Source organism: Dreissena polymorpha, chromosome 7, assembly GCF_020536995.1.
Source record: "Dreissena polymorpha isolate Duluth1 chromosome 7, UMN_Dpol_1.0, whole genome shotgun sequence".
Classification (NCBI taxonomy): domain Eukaryota; kingdom Metazoa; phylum Mollusca; class Bivalvia; order Myida; family Dreissenidae; genus Dreissena; species Dreissena polymorpha.
In genome coordinates this window covers 3021604-3041382 of record NC_068361.1, presented here as the reverse complement: position 1 = coordinate 3041382, position 19779 = coordinate 3021604, and the positions used below count along the sequence as shown (strand labels likewise).

The following is a 19779-nucleotide window of genomic DNA, read 5'->3' as shown; positions in this document are numbered from 1 at the left end:
TTTGAGGGTTACTTACTTTCTAAAACGATCTACTTATAAACAATGGTATAATAATGCTTGTACAATGTGCTTAGTCTTGAAGTATATTCAAATAGTTATTGTGTAAACATTTGCATGAATAGGTTATACAATTTCAATTGCAATAGCCCATATACAGTCAGACTATGTAATATACATTTCTAAAGTATGGTCACGTGAGTTGTTCTGCGATGAGGGATTTTAGCCGATGTAAATAGATGTGTTCATGTATATAAATAAACTTTGTAAATGCAAATAAATCAATCGTTCATTAATATACAAGGCATAATTTGAACACATAACAGTTATCTAAATTTAATTAATGGTGTTATTCTGTTTCGATCTACGTAAATATCGAAATTTATATTGACTTAAAACAGTAATGTTAAGATCTTCCGACTTACGGTACGCATCGTCTCGCATTAAATAACGTTTCTCACCTTCAATGATAGTGTTAAGACCTTGCGATTTGTGTAATGGTACTTGTGTGTAAATGTTGTCCTTAGATGATGAACCATAAATTTCATAACATGAGATGAACACATACATATCATGAACATAGATACAATAATATGAATATAATAAATTAGATCATCTATTAAAGAAAATGTAATTTAATAAAAGGAAAATGAAGACAGTGATACGCTGATTTCAGGACCAAAGTGAATAATAAAATTGGATTTTTTAATTGTCAAGAATTAACGATTTTTTAGCTTTTTTCAAATACACATTTGATCAGAAAAACCGCCAATATATGAAAATGATCTTTTTATGCCCCCGGATCTAATGATTGTGGACATATTGTTTTTGGCCTGTCGGTCTGTCATTCTGTCACTCTGTCATTATGTCCCAAAACTTTAACCTTGGTTAACTTTTGAAATATTGAAGATAGCAACTTGACATTTATCATGCATGTGTTTTTCATGGAGCTGCACATTTTGAGTGGTGAAAGGTCAAGGTCATCCTTCAGGGTCAAAGGTCAAATATATGGTTTCAAAGCGGCGCAATAGGGGGTCATTGTGTTTCTTACAAACACATCTTTTGTTCTACATAAAGTTTAACGACAAATTAAGAAAGGCTTATATGGCCTGGAATAAAAGGACACTGGGTTTCATTAAAACGTGTTTTAACATTTACATTTACATTCACCCTCATATACATACTTTACACGGAGTTTTTTATTTCCAAATAAGTCATCCTTTGATACAAGTTATCGAAGAACAACTAAATATTTAGACTGAATAATTATATTCACCACCGTTTGTGTTTGATTTATTTAAAAATAAACATATCAAAAGGGCCAGACAAGAAGGATAAGCGTTGTTTCATTTGGGGGGGGGCGTCGGGGGGGGGGGGGACCGTTGTCCTAGAAATAAGTCTTTTCGCTAACAGGTAAATTTCCTTCGTTGTTTTGTGGTACAAGACTTCGCCGTTTCAGTAATGTTACTTTGGAACTGACAAATGAGAAGGATTTCGTCTTAAATATTATATAATATAAAGCTATTCAATTAATAAGGACGTTCAGTTGTACTTTTAATTCGAAGACCTTTAAAATTAAATGATAAACACATGCATTCAAGACGTATGTAGCCCATTAATCATACACGTATTAATCGCATCAGATAGTCACTTATTTAAGCACACAATATCCCCACGAATACATTATTATTATTTTAGTTGTAATTATACATTAATGCATATATAATGTAGGACGGAAACGAGCATATGCACATATATTCGCACTTTTCAAGGACATATTACTTCAATTAATTAAACGCAACATCAAATTTGCAGTATTATTACGGTACTTTTCGTATTTTATTTCCACATATATTGTAGTGCAGACGTGTCAATGCAGATCTGTTTACATATCAATATGGTATACTGTTCAGCGTAGTTGTTCTATTGAACATTCTTGATTTCCTGTAAAACAACTGTATACTGCAGACATTGTTATGCATATACCGCCAACATATCACTATTAACATACAAGATAAGTATTGATGCAAAGTATCAAAGGGCGTCGGGAATTTCAGTGTAAAAGGCACTCAATGAAGTTAGATGGAACGATTTTTTTTCTACTGTTAATAGTTATATATTGGCCGATTATTTTAAACAAAACAGAAAAAGATACTGGTATAACCAATATCTATGATTTTGTGTTATAACCCACAAATAAGCATTATCTATGATGCTGTGTTATAACCCCCAAATAACCATTATCTATGATTTTGTGTTGTAACCCCTAAATATTTCATAGTTCATTTTATTAACATTGGTTTCCTTTTTTTTACTGGCATCCGTGTGCAGTTTTCATTAATGGAACAGAACTGTGTAGGTTTAAAAAAAATCTGCTTCATCTTGTAAGCGTAATTTCATATTTTTCTCAACTTCAAGGGGAGATCATTTTGAACTTATTCTTACGTTGCTCATTTACGATAGGAGTTGAGTACTCATTGATATGAAAACACTGTAAAAGTTTTAATGTGTTTACGAACCCCCCCCCCCCACCCTCTCACACATATATTTCATGGGCATAGTAAAAACAAACAAATGGTTACAATAAAACAGCATATTTATTTAAACTAAAATGTCTACATCAAAACAAAAAGTTAACATAGAACACAAATAAAATAATTTGATTCTACTGGGGCTCGAAGCTTGGACCTCTCACATGTGAAGCGAGCGTGCAACCACTACACTACGGAACCGCTTGAAAAATCACCTTCTAACTAAGATATTAATAAGTGACTGAAGTGTAACGGTTATCAATAAAGCAATCATTCTATACATAGATGGTGACGTCACTACGTTATTGTCAGTAAGACCGGTGTGTACATAATGATAAAGCAATAAACTGTGTAATCGCTGTCGTCTTGTAAAATTGAAGAAAATACGCGTTAACCAAAACTCGAACAGCAAAAGTCGGCGCTATTGTTAGAAAAAACCACAAAATAAATATATTTTGACTATTTTTTGTTTTTATACAATACCTGAAATTTCCACCGGTCCGCGTTTTTGCCCAGTCCCAGTGATCTTTTATTATTGCCAAGTCCCTGTTATCAGTTATTAATTAAAAGAATTGGCTTTGCATTATTGTCAATAAATGTTGTGGTAAATGTAATAGGCACAAATGCAGTACTTATTTACACTAATTTACAAAAAAAAATCACCACTATGCAAGATATTCTGACAATAAAAATATATACATTGATCCGTAAAATAACTTCTCCTCCCATAAGCGAAAAAAAACGTATTACATACTAGTCGCCTCAGTACGACGCCAATGATTACGATGTTAACTAATTTACTATTTGGTGTCTCGAATCTAGCTACAGCAGCGTACAAATGGCTGATGGAGGTGTAATACGTGATGTACCAGGAGGGATCCCTAGACAAGGCAATGTGTCCTGCAGTCCCACTGTGGTAAGATGGTCCCTCGAGTTAGTATTCTTTATATTAAATTCGGATTAATTGTATTGATATGTAAACACAGGCTTCGGTTTTATATATTGTACATATGAGTATATTTCTGTTATTTCATCACATAATGATAAAATGGGATTTGTTCACAGATTTTGTCATGTTTTGACATTTGTCATTACATGCTTCTAATTGATAAATGTAAATATCGAAATAAAGAGTTCAAGTATAAAACAATAATCACATTTAAAAAAAAGTTAAACTTACCTAAGCGCCAAACACCGACAATTGAATACAAGCGTAGTGCTTAAACCAATCTACCATCCATGCGTATATAGAGGATTATGTATTTTAAACTTTTTATAAGCAATACACGCCTTGTCACAAAATAACGACAATGACAACAAAACACTCCAAATTATTCAATCGTTTCCCGTTAGCAAAGATTTATAATTTTCAGGTGTTAAAATCGTCAAAAGATGCATGTAATGGATATTTTAGAGTATGGTAAATGTTCAGTATTATTGCTTCTTCGAAAATTACATAACTACAGCAAATAATTGCAAATCTGAACCTTTTTTTTCAATTTTGTCGGTTTACCTTAAGGGTGGACAGGTCTCTGAAATATACAAATCCTTCTGTTGGACATCTTAGAATTACAAAGACGCATACTTATGAATTCATTTCTTGTTTTAACATACCCTTACGCTGATATGTATCAATAGGCGTTTATATCAGTTAGTGTTTTTGACTTACGTCATTTTCCGTTATATTGACTCACAAGCAACAAAACAAACACTTCGATTCCAAGATGAATTATATTTTAGGAAAAAATCAACTCGAACAGCAAAATCGTATTTTACAAAAGATATGCCGGATTTCTAATGACGTCTAAATTAACACGTCAAACGTTATACTGCAAGTTCATTTCCGCTAAAACAAATGAACCGTCGTAAGCTTGTATATGTTATTATTTATTGTATTATGCGGACATGGCTGTCTGGCAAAGAGAAAAACAGGTAACTCTCCTATCGTTATGTAATATATCAGGCTCGGCACACACGAAAAATCTAATTTGCAAGGCTCGCCGTTAAGTTGTTTCCAAGGCTCACTTACTGTATTACAAAATGTGACAGTAGCCTGTTAATCTCTATACATGCATATCACTTTGTATATCATTTATTAAAACACATTTCAGTTTCAATTTGAGCAATTGTCTGCAGAGACATGTATTCTGATGAATGTTCTGGGCTATGGGCCTCACATCCGACAGGCTCGGATAGACGCATACAAGGCTTGGGACAGGCATATGACTGCACGTGCGGGTGGTGGTGCAACGTGGATCACTACGGGTAGCAAGGCTGAGGGTCTTACCAACTATCAGGAGAGTGATTTAGACTCAATGAGTGTTACAAATCATGCAATATGTTTAGAAGAAGGTGTTGATTCAAGTATTGTTCCTGGCGAGAAAAACATATTTAGATCATGCAGTCGTATTAGTTACCATGGACACTGTAGATTGCTATTAGAGAGATACGGTACAGTTATTCCTACAATGGTGTACAATGCCTTGTGTGATGATGGATATGGTAGTGGACTATTAAGCAGTGACTTATATGTTAATCAGTTGTTGAACGCACGTCACGAATCCTGTGTGGGACATGAGCGTGCGGGACCGTCTGCGCCAGTAACAATTAATGGTTTTGAACATCAAGATAGAGTGGGTGCACTACACTTTTACTGCCCCAGCATCCTTACAAGATGGGCAGCAAGACATCGCAACTGGCCAACATCTGACGTTGTTCAGGAGGTTGTATCACTCGGAGCATTTGTTTCTCCTGTTGGGGTCAAAGGCAGCGATTATGAACCTGTTGAATGGAGAATGTGTTTCAACACCGGAGAAAACGTACTGGTAAACAATCTCCATGACACTCAAGTGAAACTGTATGTTTTATTAAAAATGGTGAAGAATGATGTACTAAAACCTTGTAAGAAAGAGGTTACATCGTTTATAGTGAAAAATATTGTATTATGGATAGCAGAAAATAACCCACAATCATTGTTTAATGAAAGAAGTCTGTTTCACTGGCTGCATGAAGGATTATATGCACTAAGAGTTGCTATAGATACGAAGGAGCTGCCATATTACATGATTCCGGAGCGAAATCTAATGGCAGCCTGTGCTTTGGAGCATGAGCAGAAGCTTTCTTGGATAGCTACTATTGATGAAATGATGACCGAAGGTCCGAGGCTCATACTCAGACTACCGAAGATACGACAAGCCATCATAGCTCACCCTGAGCCACTACGATGGTACAGCGAGAGGAAAATAGAGCTGGAGATGCTGCAGCTGATATGCATGAACAGATTGACCCTCGGCATGGATTTTGAGACGGATGTTATTATGCAGGCACTACTCAGACGTCGGTTTGAGATTTTGATGGAGGTTGGGATGAGGATGATTATGGAAGGGAGTCGAGTAAATGATCTATGGGATGTATGGATTAGTATGTTGATGTAGAACGATTACACATATCAACAGCCATTTGACTTGCACTTGGAACTCACAAATATAGATGTAAGGAGTAATCGTCTGTTGGTAATTGAGATTTATTGTTTGGCAGAATACAATGGAAATGTAAACTTCGTTAACAAAACAGTTCATATAAAATTGTGAAAAATGTTGTATTGTTCCTATAATGTATATAAAACGACGAAACGATGATAAAGTGCTGATTTAAAACATTGATCACATTTCACGATAAAATACTTTTCAAACAAGTGGGCTCTCGGAAAATGGTATCCCCATGTTGAATGCTATCTAGGGTCTTAAACTATGTACATATGTGTTTTGTTGGACATGCCTTAATGTAAGAATTGTAACCCAAATCAACACAAAGTTAAAGTGAAAGCAGGTTAAATATGTCTGTCAATATAAGAGAACAACATGCCAATACTTATCCATTAAGTATAAAGATATGGTTTTGTACTTCTTATTAAATGTATTTTTTGTATTTTTGGGAACGTTTCATCGATACTACGAAACGATGCACCCTTGAACTGTGCTCTACATTAGCTTGTACGTCATGAAGATGTTCATTTCAAGATACAACAAGGGTTGACAATATGTTAAGCCGGCTTGTGTTATATGATCAAATGTCCGCACATTTATTTAGTTAAGAGGTTGCTTCATATGTCAACCTGACATGCTATTGTTGAGATACAATTTCACGAATCTAAGTGCTGAATTGTTTATGTTGTTATTGCGTGCACTTGAAAACCATTTACGCAAATTTGCTAAGAATTTAATAATACAGTCAGTATAGATTTCCTTTTTACCCATTTTGTTGTTGTAGCTAATTTTTGCAGTTGATGTATCAAATAATTTATATTGTATTTTATCTGTGTATTATATAAATATATTTTTTTGATATAAATCTATAAACATGCCTTTAGTACAGGTTCTGTCTAAATAGCATTTTGATGTGTTTGTTGTCCCCTATTGAATCAAGTTAATTTTAAGACCTTTCTAACTATGTTGAATTCTAAACGGCCTAATGTTCATCATTTGGTACTAGTGAGCAGCCTGAATAGCTCCCTCCCTTCCTACCACTACAATTTTCATACCCCTAAAGAACCGCTACTTGAACACAACATTCTCACCAGATTATCTTCCTTGAGGAGAGTTCACACTCAGTTATTTCCCTTGACGATCTGGAGAAAACCAGAGCTGCTATCTGGCCCCAAAGTTGGGGGCGACGTAAATGTTTAACTAAAAAACATGTCTTGTGAATGAGACGAGAGTTTGAAGTGAACAGTTGACTGTTCAAAGGTATATATATAAAGTTAAATGTGGAACATTCAATGGTAAATATTTCGTGTGAAATGTTAAATGTGAACTTGTTATTGTAAACGAAACAATAGTTCAATTCGAACGGTGGAATGTGAAATGTCTAATTTAAATTGTCAATTTTGTAGAATTTGATGTGAAATGCTTAATGTGTAATTTCCTTTAGCTGTTAGACTTTAGTTTGTACAGATGTGCATGAATAAATGATTTCTTTTAATATAAAAATACAAACATATGTTATTTAATTATTATTTTAATCACAGTCAAGAACAATATATTTGAACAAAATGCAGATAGTTCATACGAAATAGTTTTTGAAATATCTGATTCATTAGTACTTTTTACATTCAAAATAATTGTAAGACAGCAAGAAATATTTTTTCCAGCTACTGTCTAGTTCAAGTTATGGTGTTTTTAAATATTTTTGTTGTTTAATTCTACACACAGTACAATGAGAAACATTTATTTGAAGACTAAATTCTCTGTAGGGTACTTGCTGTGACTTTATTTTTGAATACGTATGTGTGCATGCGGTTAGAAAAACATTTTTTTGTTCATTAGATATTCACTGGTCTGCTTGAAGAATGGAGACTACTTTCTATATGCTTGTAGTTAACTGCAAGCGCGGTAGCCTCCCTTACATAAATATAGCGAGTGCACGCGACATGGTTGTACTTGAAAATATCTATATGAATACTGAATCCTTACTGATGAGATTTAGAATAAAACAATGACAATGTTTGTATCAATCAGTTCTGCGTATTTAATAAAATCTATTTCACGTTTTATTTTCAACGTGAATACAATATGAATTTGTCGCACAAATATATGTATTATATATGATATATTCAAGCATATTTATATGTATATTTATATGTAAAACATATTCAAATATTCAGACATGCCATCTATGAAGTACATATTTCTATATTTACATAATGATGAATCCCAAAAAGCAAAGGCAAATACGCAAACATGAGTATTTTGCGATCACAAGAAATATAAGAGCCGCGTTTGGCGAAAACCAGTCATAACGCATATTAGCGTCGCTGAAATGAAGTCTTTTATTGGAGAAAATGTAGTTTAAGCGAAAAGTGTCGTTCAAGATTAACATGTGCGGACACTTTACGCACATGCATTTAGTCCCATTTTCCCATTACGAGGCTCATTAGATCATCCAGAATTAATGAGTGTACCAGCGCACACGTGTTAATATCGCTTGGTATCGATCAATGAAATCTATCCGTTATGCATCACATCGTATTGTTAATACTAGTGGTACTTACACAATTGAGTGATTTGAATTTTGTATACATCGGTACCGCACCACGAGCACTGAGCAAAACATGACGTTTCGTTACAGGCTACTAACATGATATTGTTGGTACATAATATGTCGATTTAACAGCAATTAGATAGAAGTTTTGAATGAACAAAACGGATTCGTCAACTTGTCGCAACTAACGCACGTGCGTCTACTCACACGCACATTTATTACCACGTGATCACGATTCCAGTGATTTGAAACGCCGAAAACAGTGGAGCCCCTCTAAACCGGACACCTCCGGGACCGAGCAGAAATTACGGTTAAGAGAGGATTCCGGTTTAGAGGGAAAATCGACTACTTTACTTTTAGAAGGTCAATTACATAGCATAATGTGGAAAAAAACACACACTTTCAGCCAATATTAATAGCTTATTTATATAAAAACATTCATTCATATTGTATTATATAAGAACAACCAACGAGACATGTAAACAGACTTCTTTCGCATGATATTCCCGATCGTCGACTTTCCTATCTCATATTCTGACAGCATCTTGAGTGTGGGTTTAGGCAATATCTCTTATTCTTTTATCAATTTGATTTTCCTAGAGACGATTCCACACGCCTTCACTTAGAATGCGTTTCGGACGTTTTAGTCTTAGTTATGTTAATGGCCAATATAAAAAAAAATAATATCAAAATTCAACTACTTCAAGAACTCAGCAAATCACAATTTTATATAACATTAAATTAGCAATTGTAATAAACAATTCAAAATTAACTCGCATTAAGCTTATTTAAAATTTAGCTCAGCTTCCAAAATCAAAAACAAAATAACTAAAGGACCCTATTGTTGTTAGTAATCAGAAATCATAATCAGTATTATCACTTCTATTAAACGATATGTACATCACAGGCCAAGTGTCTTGAAATTGTTTTGCGATTTTTACAGTTGGCAAAATTTTCGACCAACTTTATTCCTTTCACGCGTCTTTAATCCGCTATTCACAAGTTTTTACTCTAGGTCTCAGGTGTAATAAACGGTTCTGACTGGCTTAGATAGGTACATAAACGTATATAATGACCCAATTTTGATCCAAAGAAAGACCGGTATTCGGAATTAAGGGTATTCCGGTTTGAGGAGATATTGAACGCATGGTTTTTTAGAGAAAAAAATGGGACCGAACAATTTGTCCGGTTTAAAGAGGTTTTGAGGGTTTTCGGTATAATATGATATTCTGACTCCCGGAAGTCGACTGTCCGTCGCGAGCCTAGTCCCAGATGAAACCAGTCACGTTTTACGAAACTTTGCGAGTTGTTCATAGTTCTCATGAGCGATTTACAGAGCTTTACAGTTCTGCACGAGACATCGTTGAGCGGCCATGTGCAAATGGCAAATGGGGCTTAATGAATGTGCGTAAATTGGTGTCCCAGCACACAATAAAGCATGTGCAATATGCACAGGCTTATAAGAGACGACACTTTCCGCATATACTGGATTTGTGCTAAGCACATACAACCTTACAACGAAAAGTACAAATAAGCGAAAGTGTCGTTCCTGATTAGCCCGCTCGGACTGCACAGGCTGATTTGAAAACACAATTTACGCACGTGAATAAAGCCCCGTTTTCACAGAGAGCGGCTAGAATGTATCACTTTGTTGTTTTGGAAATACCATGCTTATTATTTTATAAGCTTACCGATATTTACACCAGCTTTTTACTCTGCAATCATCAATTTTCCCTCAATGCCATAGCCGTAATGCTGCGTTTACATTATGTTCCCGGCAGCCAAGGCAGTCCGTTTTGTCCGAAACGTATCGCGCCGTGTGACTGTTGCAATTATTGACCTTAAATCCAAGGTTTGCTAGGTTGTGCTAAGTTTCCTCACGTTTTATCAATGTATCCGTGACGTGCCGTCGAAGCGAAAACGCGGCCCTTCGACGGTGCGCTAAGTTTTCATCCACGGTCTGCCACGGATGTATAAATGTTGCGTCAAGGAACGATGTGTTCTGTTAAGTTCCTGCACGTTGTTTGCGTTTGTCATGCAGGTCTGAATCGTTGTACACGTTTATCATTCATTTGTTACGTTCTAATAAGGTACCGTGCGGATCAAACGTGGACATCCGATTGTGCTCCCGGTATAAAATAAAACTCTCAAGCAACAGTATTAATTATAACAAAATAATTCCAGTGACATGGATGTGAACGACGAGAATGATTTTGTGTTTACCTGCTTATTTGCAGCATTAATAAAATCTTTGCGTTGTAAAGAGCTGAAAGAAGCACAAAAATCCGGGAAAAGACGAAGAAGGAGGCCAAGGTCCCTGTGGTTTCGTCCATGGCTATCGGAAGCTAGAAGGTAGCAGCAAGGGCACTTTGATGTATTTCTTACCAGGGAACTCCGCAATGAAGATATCAACACCTTTCAGAATTATCTGAGGGTGCCCCCCCCCCCCCAGAACCATTCGACGAGATCCTTGAAAGGATATCTCAAGTCATCTTAAGACAAGATACGAAGTTTTGCTCTGCCCTTACACCTGGATTGAAACTGGCACTGACTCTGAGGCATTTGGCTACAGGAGGGGACACTTATGTCACTCTCCTATGCGTTTCGGTGCAGTAACACAGCAATTTGTCATATGGTTCCTGAAGTATGCATCGCTATTGTCCAGGCCTACAACGACGAAGTGTTCACCGTTGCTGTGGCACCGATGAGTGGAGATCTATCTCCCAGGAATTTGAAGACAAGTGGAATTTGCCACATGCAGTTGGGGCTCTAGACATTAAGCATGTTGCTATCAGCAAGCCACCAAACACAGGTTCCCTGTACCACAACTATAAGGGATTTTACAGCATCCCTCACCTTGCATTAGTAGATACCAAGTATCGTTTCATATGGATTGAAGTCGGTGGAGTTGAAATGAAAGTTTCCTGAATAGCACGGCTTTTATATACTCATCTTTAGACCGCGCGAATCGTGTCAGGCCGTACAACAACTCAACTGGCCGTAATGCATCTGCCTGCAAAACGCAACACACGGCAACGGGTCGGAATAAACACGTAGCAAATCGGCTGTCAATTATCATAGCTTGCCGTGGTAATCTTGAAAAAACGTAACAAAACGTAACAAAACTTGATAGAAACTCAACATGTCGGGGAATGAATAGGATTCCCGTCAGAGTACGGACCCTTTTCGGATTCTGTCACGGCCTGCTACGCAATGTCAAGTTTTGTTGCGTTTAAAAAGTTCTATCACGTTTCTCATTTCCGCCGTGGCTGCCGTGGCAATTTTTTAGACAGTTGTGTTACGTTTGGCTATCCCGTTTCCCTACGTTGCCTTACGTTCATCCCGTTTCCTCCACGGTGGCCCGAAACGTGATTGCCGTGGTCGCCGGGAACATAGTGTAAACGCAGCATAAGAGACCGCTCAAAACATGCTAGAGATAAACAATGCCTACTGTGCCAAAATACGGACATTGCATTTTTACAAGAGGCATATTTCTCATTAGATTTAAACTGTCCTTTAATTGAAGATTTTTTCAGGCTAGGATATGCATCATTCATATGGGGTACGAAACAGTAAAGGGGTCAACAATTTAAATAAAAAACAATTGCATTTTGAAATCCTTGACATTAATATCGAAATGGAATATATGCTGTAATAAACATCGATATTAAAAATAATATATGTACATTACTTAACATATGCGCATCTAACGAAAAGAAATCGCGAAATGTGATCTTTGATGCAGTATCTAAATATAAAATGCACAAGGAGTATCGGTGATAGGCGGAGACATATACGAAATAATGATGTATTTCCTTCATGACTTCACTAGAGCTTATCTCATATATTTTCACAAATCGTCCATGTAATTCAGTAAACATGTTTTAAGGTATTAACTTGTCAGTACATGATTGCTGCTGTAAATGTGTTCACATTGGTCTTCGGTCTGAATTGGAAATGAAAGAACATAAGATGCACGATGCATGTTTACTCAATCAGTCACGTGTTACATTTGTTTTATGATCTGTCACGTGGTTTGTATTTAAACAATCGTGTGCTGAACGATGTCACATGGCTTGTACATGTATCATGAGCCGCATTTATTCACATTCGTTCGTTATATTATTTGTCATTTACATATATGTACAGATGAAAATAAATATGAATTTGATATTTAATTAATAAATAAAATCATACATCTTCAAAATGAATGTGTTTATAAGTTGTTTCTTCAGTCGGAGGAGAAAAGTTACAATCTTATTAAACATAGAGTATGACGGAGTCTATAATGTCTTCTTAAGACTCTATTAAACACGGGCATGGTGTGAAGTATGTCTGATGGCTCTATTAAACACGGGCATGATGTGAAGTATGTCTGATGCCTCTATTTAACACGGGAATGATGTGAAGTATATCTGATGTCAGATGCGAGTGTTTAATAGAGACATCAGACATACTTCACATCATGCCAGTGTTTAAAAGAGACATCAGACATACTTCACATCATGCCCGTGTTTAATAGAGGCATCAGACATACTTCACATCATGCCCGTGTTTAATATAGGCATTAGACATACTTCACATCATGCCCGTATTTAATAGAGACATCAGACATACTTCACATCATGCCCGTGTTTAATATAGAGACATCAGACATACTTCACATCATGCCCGTGTTCAATAGAGGCATCAGACATACTTCAAATCATGCCCGTGTTTAATAGAGGCAACAGACATACTTCAAATCATGCCCGTGTTTAATAGAGGCATCAGGCACACTTCATATCATGCCTGTGTTTAATAGAGACATCAGACATACTTCACATCATGCCCGTGTTTAATAGAGACATCAGACATACTTCACATCACGAGCATGATGTGAAGTATGTCTGCTTGAGCCTCTATTAAACACGATCATGACTTGAGGTATGTCTGATTAAGCCTCTATTAAACACGATAATTATGTGAAGCATGTCTGATTAAGCCTCTATTGAACACGAGCAAGATGTTAAGTATGTCTGATTAAGCGCCTATTACACGATCATGATGTAAAGTTTGTCTGATTAAGCCTCTATTAAACACGATAATGATGTTACGTATGTCTGATTAAGCCTCTATTAAAAACGAGCATGATGTTACGTGTGTCTGATTAAGCCTCTATTAAACACGAGCATGATGTTACGTATGTCTGATTAAGCCTCTATTTAAAACGAGCATGATGTTACGTGTGTCTGATTAAGCCTCTATTAAACACGGGCATGATGTTAAATATGTCTGATTAAGCCTCTATAAAAACGGGCATGGTGTAAGGTATGTCTGATTAAGCCTTTATTTAACACGATCATGATCTTATGTGAATGCTTATGTGGGACTGAGCCTGATGCTACTTAGTTTAGACATGGCACTATGCGTGAAGCTCCGTCAGTGAGCAGTATTATACCCCAGCTACGAAGTAAACTACAGTCCGTCCGTCTGTCAGTCTCTCCAGAGACAAAAAACTTGTACATGTATAATGTAGTTGCATAAGTGGAATCATATGCATCCTAAAAGTTACTTAAAATAACTTTAAAACCAATCTCTCAAACAAAACCCTTGAACTTTATATTTGACATGTGGCATAAGATAATAGTCCTGTACAAGTTTATACAAAATCATGTAAAGGGGTCAGAGACGCTCACGCCCCAAGGTTCACATTTCGCATCGTTAGATTTTGCTAGATATTTCGCTATAAATTTAACTAGGTATTCAACCACTGTGACAGAAAAGACATTTGTCATGCGATGACGTACTTTGAAAACGGCGTACTATGGACTGACGTACAGCGAACGAGCCTTGTGCTCTACAGCGCCCCGTTTACCTTGCAATGAACATCACAGACGGAAAATTCAGTTCTCCACGTCATAATACCTGATAATATGCGATTAAAGCCATATACGATGTCTATAATTTCATTAAATTTATTCAAATAAACTATTCATTACACCAATAAGCATCATTACAAAAAATAACTTACATGGTTATTTCTTCAGTAAAACAGTCTTCTGGAAAGTAAATTAATAGTGCCGGGCATCCGGTCTTGCAACTTCCGGCCCGAAAGCAAAGTTGTCGGTCCCATTCTTTACAAGGAAAAATTGGACTCAAATAAGTTTCCTTGTTTTCGTTAATGCAGTACACAACACACACTCATAAACTGTGTTTTTTAATAATAAAATATCGCTGTAAACTGTTTTCAAACTCCAGGGAGCTTTTACCACAAACGACCTTCGAACTGACTTATTTGTGTACTTTAAAACTTTTTCAAAGTTTAATGTTGGTAGTCAATTTATTATTCTTCGAAATCAATGCCATCAGTTTTCATTTGTTGAATGGGCCTTTTCACAGATTTTGGCATGTATTGGAGTTTGTCATTAAATGCTTTATATTGCTAACTGTAAACATTGGATCTAAAAAGATCCAGTAAAAAAAAAACACAAGAATACAATTAAAAAGAAAACAAAAAAGTAACCCTCAACTTGGCTCCAACCACTGACCCATGGAGTCCTGGGGTAAAAGTCTGCCACTAAGACCACTCGGCTATCCGTGTTCATACCATGGCGGATGTATTTTTATAAATATATAAGCAATCATGGTAGTTTCACAAAATATCACGACAACAGCAGAACTCTCCAAATTATTCAATCGTTTCGCGTTGCAACGCTTCATAATTTTCAGGTTTTAAATCGTCAAAAGATGCATACAATGGTAAATCTTCAGTATTACGGTTTCCTCACAAATATCAAAACTAAAACGAAAATTTGCGAATCTGAAATAACTTTATTTAATTTTGTCAATTTAACATAACGTTAAAAGGCCCCTTTAAATTTACAATTGCAAATGAGCGTAAGAAATGCACATAGAAAGCGAGACAACCCTATCAAAGAAAATTATCTGCAAGAGTTGTTATTCTTTTGCAAATTGATAATGAAAACTACCGGCTTAGTCGGACCAATATTTCACTGGAAAGTGCCGGTCTTGACAAAAGCATCGGACATATCCGAATGATTGCTACTTTTTTGAAAGAATTGTTAAATAGGACCATGAACCCTGGAGTTGAGTTGAGCTCGTTTGCTTTGACACTATCACAACTGTCATCAATGTATAGGACAGGGCAAGGGTCCATGTCGGACACATCAGAATAGTGAAAATCATGTGTGTGAACAACACTCACATGCGAGATTTTTAATGGTATGGGGTTTATGAATGAGCATCGATCTGGGAAAACTGGACTTAATGCATTTGTGCAAAATGTCGTTCCTGATTAGCCTGTGCTGTCGCTTTAATGGAATTTATCGTTTAAAAGAAGTATATTCTAAACGAACAACTAGTTTAGGCGGAAACTGTCGTCCCTGATTAGCCTGTGAGGACTACGACATATAACGTCCTTCCATTAAACCCGATCTACTAGGAGCGATAATAAAGGCGTTATTCGTGTACCGGTAATACCGGAAGTCATATAATATCCAGTTTTCGTCTGCTTCAAGCGTTAATGTGATGCAGACGCCATTCAACAGATAATTTAATAAATCCCCATTATTAAGATACTTGTACTCATTACACATTTTCAATTTTGTTCTGTTCTTAACCTGCATGAGAGCTTTGCACATTTGAGCCGCGCTCTGTAAAATGGGGGTTTTAATGCATGTGCGTGAAGTGTCGTCCTAGATTAGCCTGTGCTGTACGCTAAGGCTAACCAGGGACGACACTTTCCGCCTCAACTTGATCTTTACTAAGAAGAGACTTTCTTGTAACGAAAAATATCATAACAACGGAAAGTGTCGTCCCTGATTAGCCTGTGCGTTAAACCTTTTTTCACAAAGCACGACCCATTTGTAATTACGACAAACTACTTTTGCATACATGTTGTGTTTGCAGTATATGAACATTTACTGGTAAGATAATTTAAATATCCATACATATTATAGTGTACAGATCGTATTACAAAAATCTACTTACACGTACAGTAAGAGATGTTTCGTAAGGAAATATTAATTTGCAATACATATATTTATGTTCCTAGCTAACAAAGTGCGTACACGTGAATACTCTGCGACTTGTCAAACGTCAGCATCATTTTCCCGTCGGCAATATACATCGCAAGTGGACCGAGTATGCCGTCGGCTTCCGATAAAAGAGTGGACACGATTTTACCGTCTCTGTTGAATTGAATAACGTTATTTGACTGATTACCGACGACGACCACATTCCCGTCGGCATCGACAGAGATTCCTCGCGGAGACTTAAGTCGTCTGCTCCAGAATCCCGAAATGACGCTCTTCTTGACGTCAAACGTCACGACACCTCGGTCGAGATCGGAGATGTAAACCGTGTTGCCGTCTTGGCTCAACGCCAAGTATCTCGGAGAACTGAAAATCGGTTTGGTATCCGTCCCGCGTTCTATCAGTCGGATAAGAACGCCCGTTGTGTTGTACACCCGCAGCTGAGCCTTCGCCTCGTAGACGCTGCCGCCACCACAGGCTACGAATATTTCCCCGGCTCTTGCCGCCAGTCCGTAGCATTCTATGCCGACTTTTATCATCTTCCAAGGCTTTGCCTTCCCTGTGCTGCCGGATATCGTCACGAACTGGAGATTTTTGCTGTTCAAGCTTATGATGACGTCACTGCCTTCGTAGTAACATATACCGAATGGCTTTGCGGACAAATCCGCTTGGTCTAAAACCTTGCAACACGCGTCAAGTACTTTCAATTTACGGTCAATTCCGTGTAGTGTCACTAGTTTACCGTCCGGTAGTTGGGTTAAGCCAACAACGTTATGATTTAGACCCGTATCGAACTTAGAACCTATCTTGAGCTCTTTCAAGGGAGTTGCCGTATATGTTCTTTGCGCGAGTTTGAATCTACCGAGAGAATCACGTGAAAGCAAATCATTTTCATACGTTCTGTCTATCTGAAAGTTCAGAACTTCTGCATTGACCCTGCTTCCAACTGTTTCCAGAATGGTTCTTCCTTCACTGAGTCTCTTCTCCGCTTTCTTCATTTGAATGAACAGCTCCACTTCCGCTTCCGTTCGCTCGCCACTGAGAAGGGTAGGTAGTGCACGCAGCGAATCAGAAACAGCGTCACAGAGTTGAATGTCTTGCTCAACCGCCCCGGCCGACTTAACATAAACTTCACCGAGATGCGCTTGAGTTCTTTTATCTATTTCGTCGATTTTCGCTTTCAACCTCGCAGTGTACTCGCTTATTTCAGTGTAAATCGAATTTTTAGTCGCGCTCAAAAATGCTAGATTCTGTTGACGTTGTGTTTTGATCTTGTCAACATCTTTTAACACGCTGTCCACATTTTCTCTCACTTTCTTGAGCTCGTCGCTAGTGACAACGTCCTTAGCAACGGTCTCAATGGTAACGACACCATTTTCACCATATTTCACGCATTCGCCGTGACTCACGGCGACACACATGCTGCAACACACGTCCTTGTGTTGCTTGCAGTAAGACTGGACTAACTTTCCGTCATGTTTCACGCAATAGAGAACAGAGATGATTGAATCGCCCGAAAAATTCGCGCGCGAGCTTCTCCCAGAATTGGTTGATGGGTATTTTGTAGAGTCCAGTTCTCTTGAGTCAACAAATCCAGCCATCGTTGATTTCGTAGGAAACAAAATGTCCAAATTATATAAATTGCGACTGAAACGTTTTATATTGAGCATGCACCGTTATAAAATTAAATTTGTTAATCCAATCCAATCCAACACTTTCTCAAAATGAACAGTTACCTATTTGTGTTTATTGAAACCTCATTTGCCCAAACTAAATACCTCGCTAGGTTCAGTACAATTCGTGTACGAACGAGTTCATTGTTCACCCACATTACACTCCGTCATGTGTAGGATACCTTTTACAAATAGTCGTACTAAGTGAGTATAATTATAAAGTTAACAATAATGAACTTTTATAAAGTAGAGGCCTTATAATTGCGCATACCAGCAAATACATTGGTACAGCAATTATCATTTTCTATTCACTTCAGTGACATATTGTGTATTGAAAACAAAACGTGAAGTAATGTCTTTAAAATGCCTCGTTAATTACGTATCTAAATTCGACAGGTTTTGAAATCAACAATGCCTCTTAATTATTTAACTTTCGCCAGCTCAATAAAAAGGTCTTTGTATGCTTTCATACTTTGAAGCAACTGTCGCCATATAAAGATGGCTTTGTGGATTGATACATACTACAACTTGGATGAACTCCCCTAGAAATGGGACTCTGGATCAGCAGACGATACGGAGGATTCCGGAGACAGTCGATGTATCACGATTGAAATAGCCCCAGTGCACCGATAACAATTCAATGCATTTTCAAACAGCATCAGTTCTAATTAAAGTAAATGCCGTTTTCTTCGCTGAAAACTGTTTGGTTGAAATGAGTTTCAATTTTTAAATTGCTTTGGGCGATATAAATATGCTATCGACACTTTCTATGAACGAAAACCACGTGACCGATTCTCAGTGCTTGTTACACGTGCTTCTCACTTCGGCGACCCGGGTTCGATTGCCGCTCCCGTCCGCATGTAAGTTTGATCGTCAACATACCGTACAGATGAGGCTTCCTCTGGATATTCTAGATTCCCCAAACAACACAAGGCCATATCAAACTGAAAATTCTTTCAACAACAATGAAATGGCTGAAAAATGCGGCTTTATTCAAAATTCGTCCAAACATTTGTAAGCCAAGTAAGTAATTCGGTAAGAGTGCTAGGATTCACTGCGGGTCCACACATAATGCAGACTCAGGCTCGGAAGGGCCTCAAACGAAATAAACCGACACAGTTCTACGTCGTTATTATTTTTCCGAAACTAATGCGTTTTAAAAAATATATTTTGGTCGGTAATATATCCAGTAGAAAAAGATTTCCGAAATGTTTATATTGTTTAATTTACCTTTGAGGACTGAGTCTTTAACGTGTTATGGCACCACCATTAACGGTTTAAAATATGTTAAGTCATTCCTTTAGTCCTAAGCTTTGTTACTTATTTGGACATTGGATTCTGGTTGTCAGCGCCCGTCGCTATGTTCTTGATTGTTTGATGGAGATGCATGGACTAGTGTAACACATATTTGTATATTGGTATTTTTGTGTATACATATTTTGTATCAGACTGAACAAAACTTGAAAATGGCAATGTAATTTATTGTCTGAATGATATGTATAA

General features: G+C 37.1%; 2 protein-coding genes across 21 annotated transcripts in view; one reads left to right on the top strand and one right to left on the bottom strand.

The window, feature by feature from the left end:
- LOC127840107 (uncharacterized) overlaps nt 1-6124 on the top strand; it is a 273000-nt gene extending 266876 nt beyond the window's left edge. For 10 of the 20 annotated variants that reach the window (XM_052368549.1, XM_052368560.1, XM_052368548.1 and 7 more), the window contains one exon: nt 5252-6124. In XM_052368549.1, coding sequence (XP_052224509.1) covers nt 5252-5962 — 711 coding nt within the window. In that variant the 3' untranslated portion in view covers nt 5963-6124. Of the gene's footprint in view, nt 1-3350; nt 3445-4639 lie in introns of all 20 variants that reach the window. The other 10 variants (XM_052368571.1, XM_052368570.1, XM_052368569.1 and 7 more) reach the window with 7 other exon arrangements.
- Nucleotides 6125-16623: 10499 nt separating this feature from the next.
- On the bottom strand, nt 16624-18204 carry LOC127838133 (uncharacterized). The gene has a single exon (XM_052365705.1). It carries the CDS (start codon nt 18202-18204, stop codon nt 16624-16626), a length of 1581 nt encoding a protein of 526 aa, XP_052221665.1.
- Nucleotides 18205-19779: the final 1575 nt, after the last annotated feature.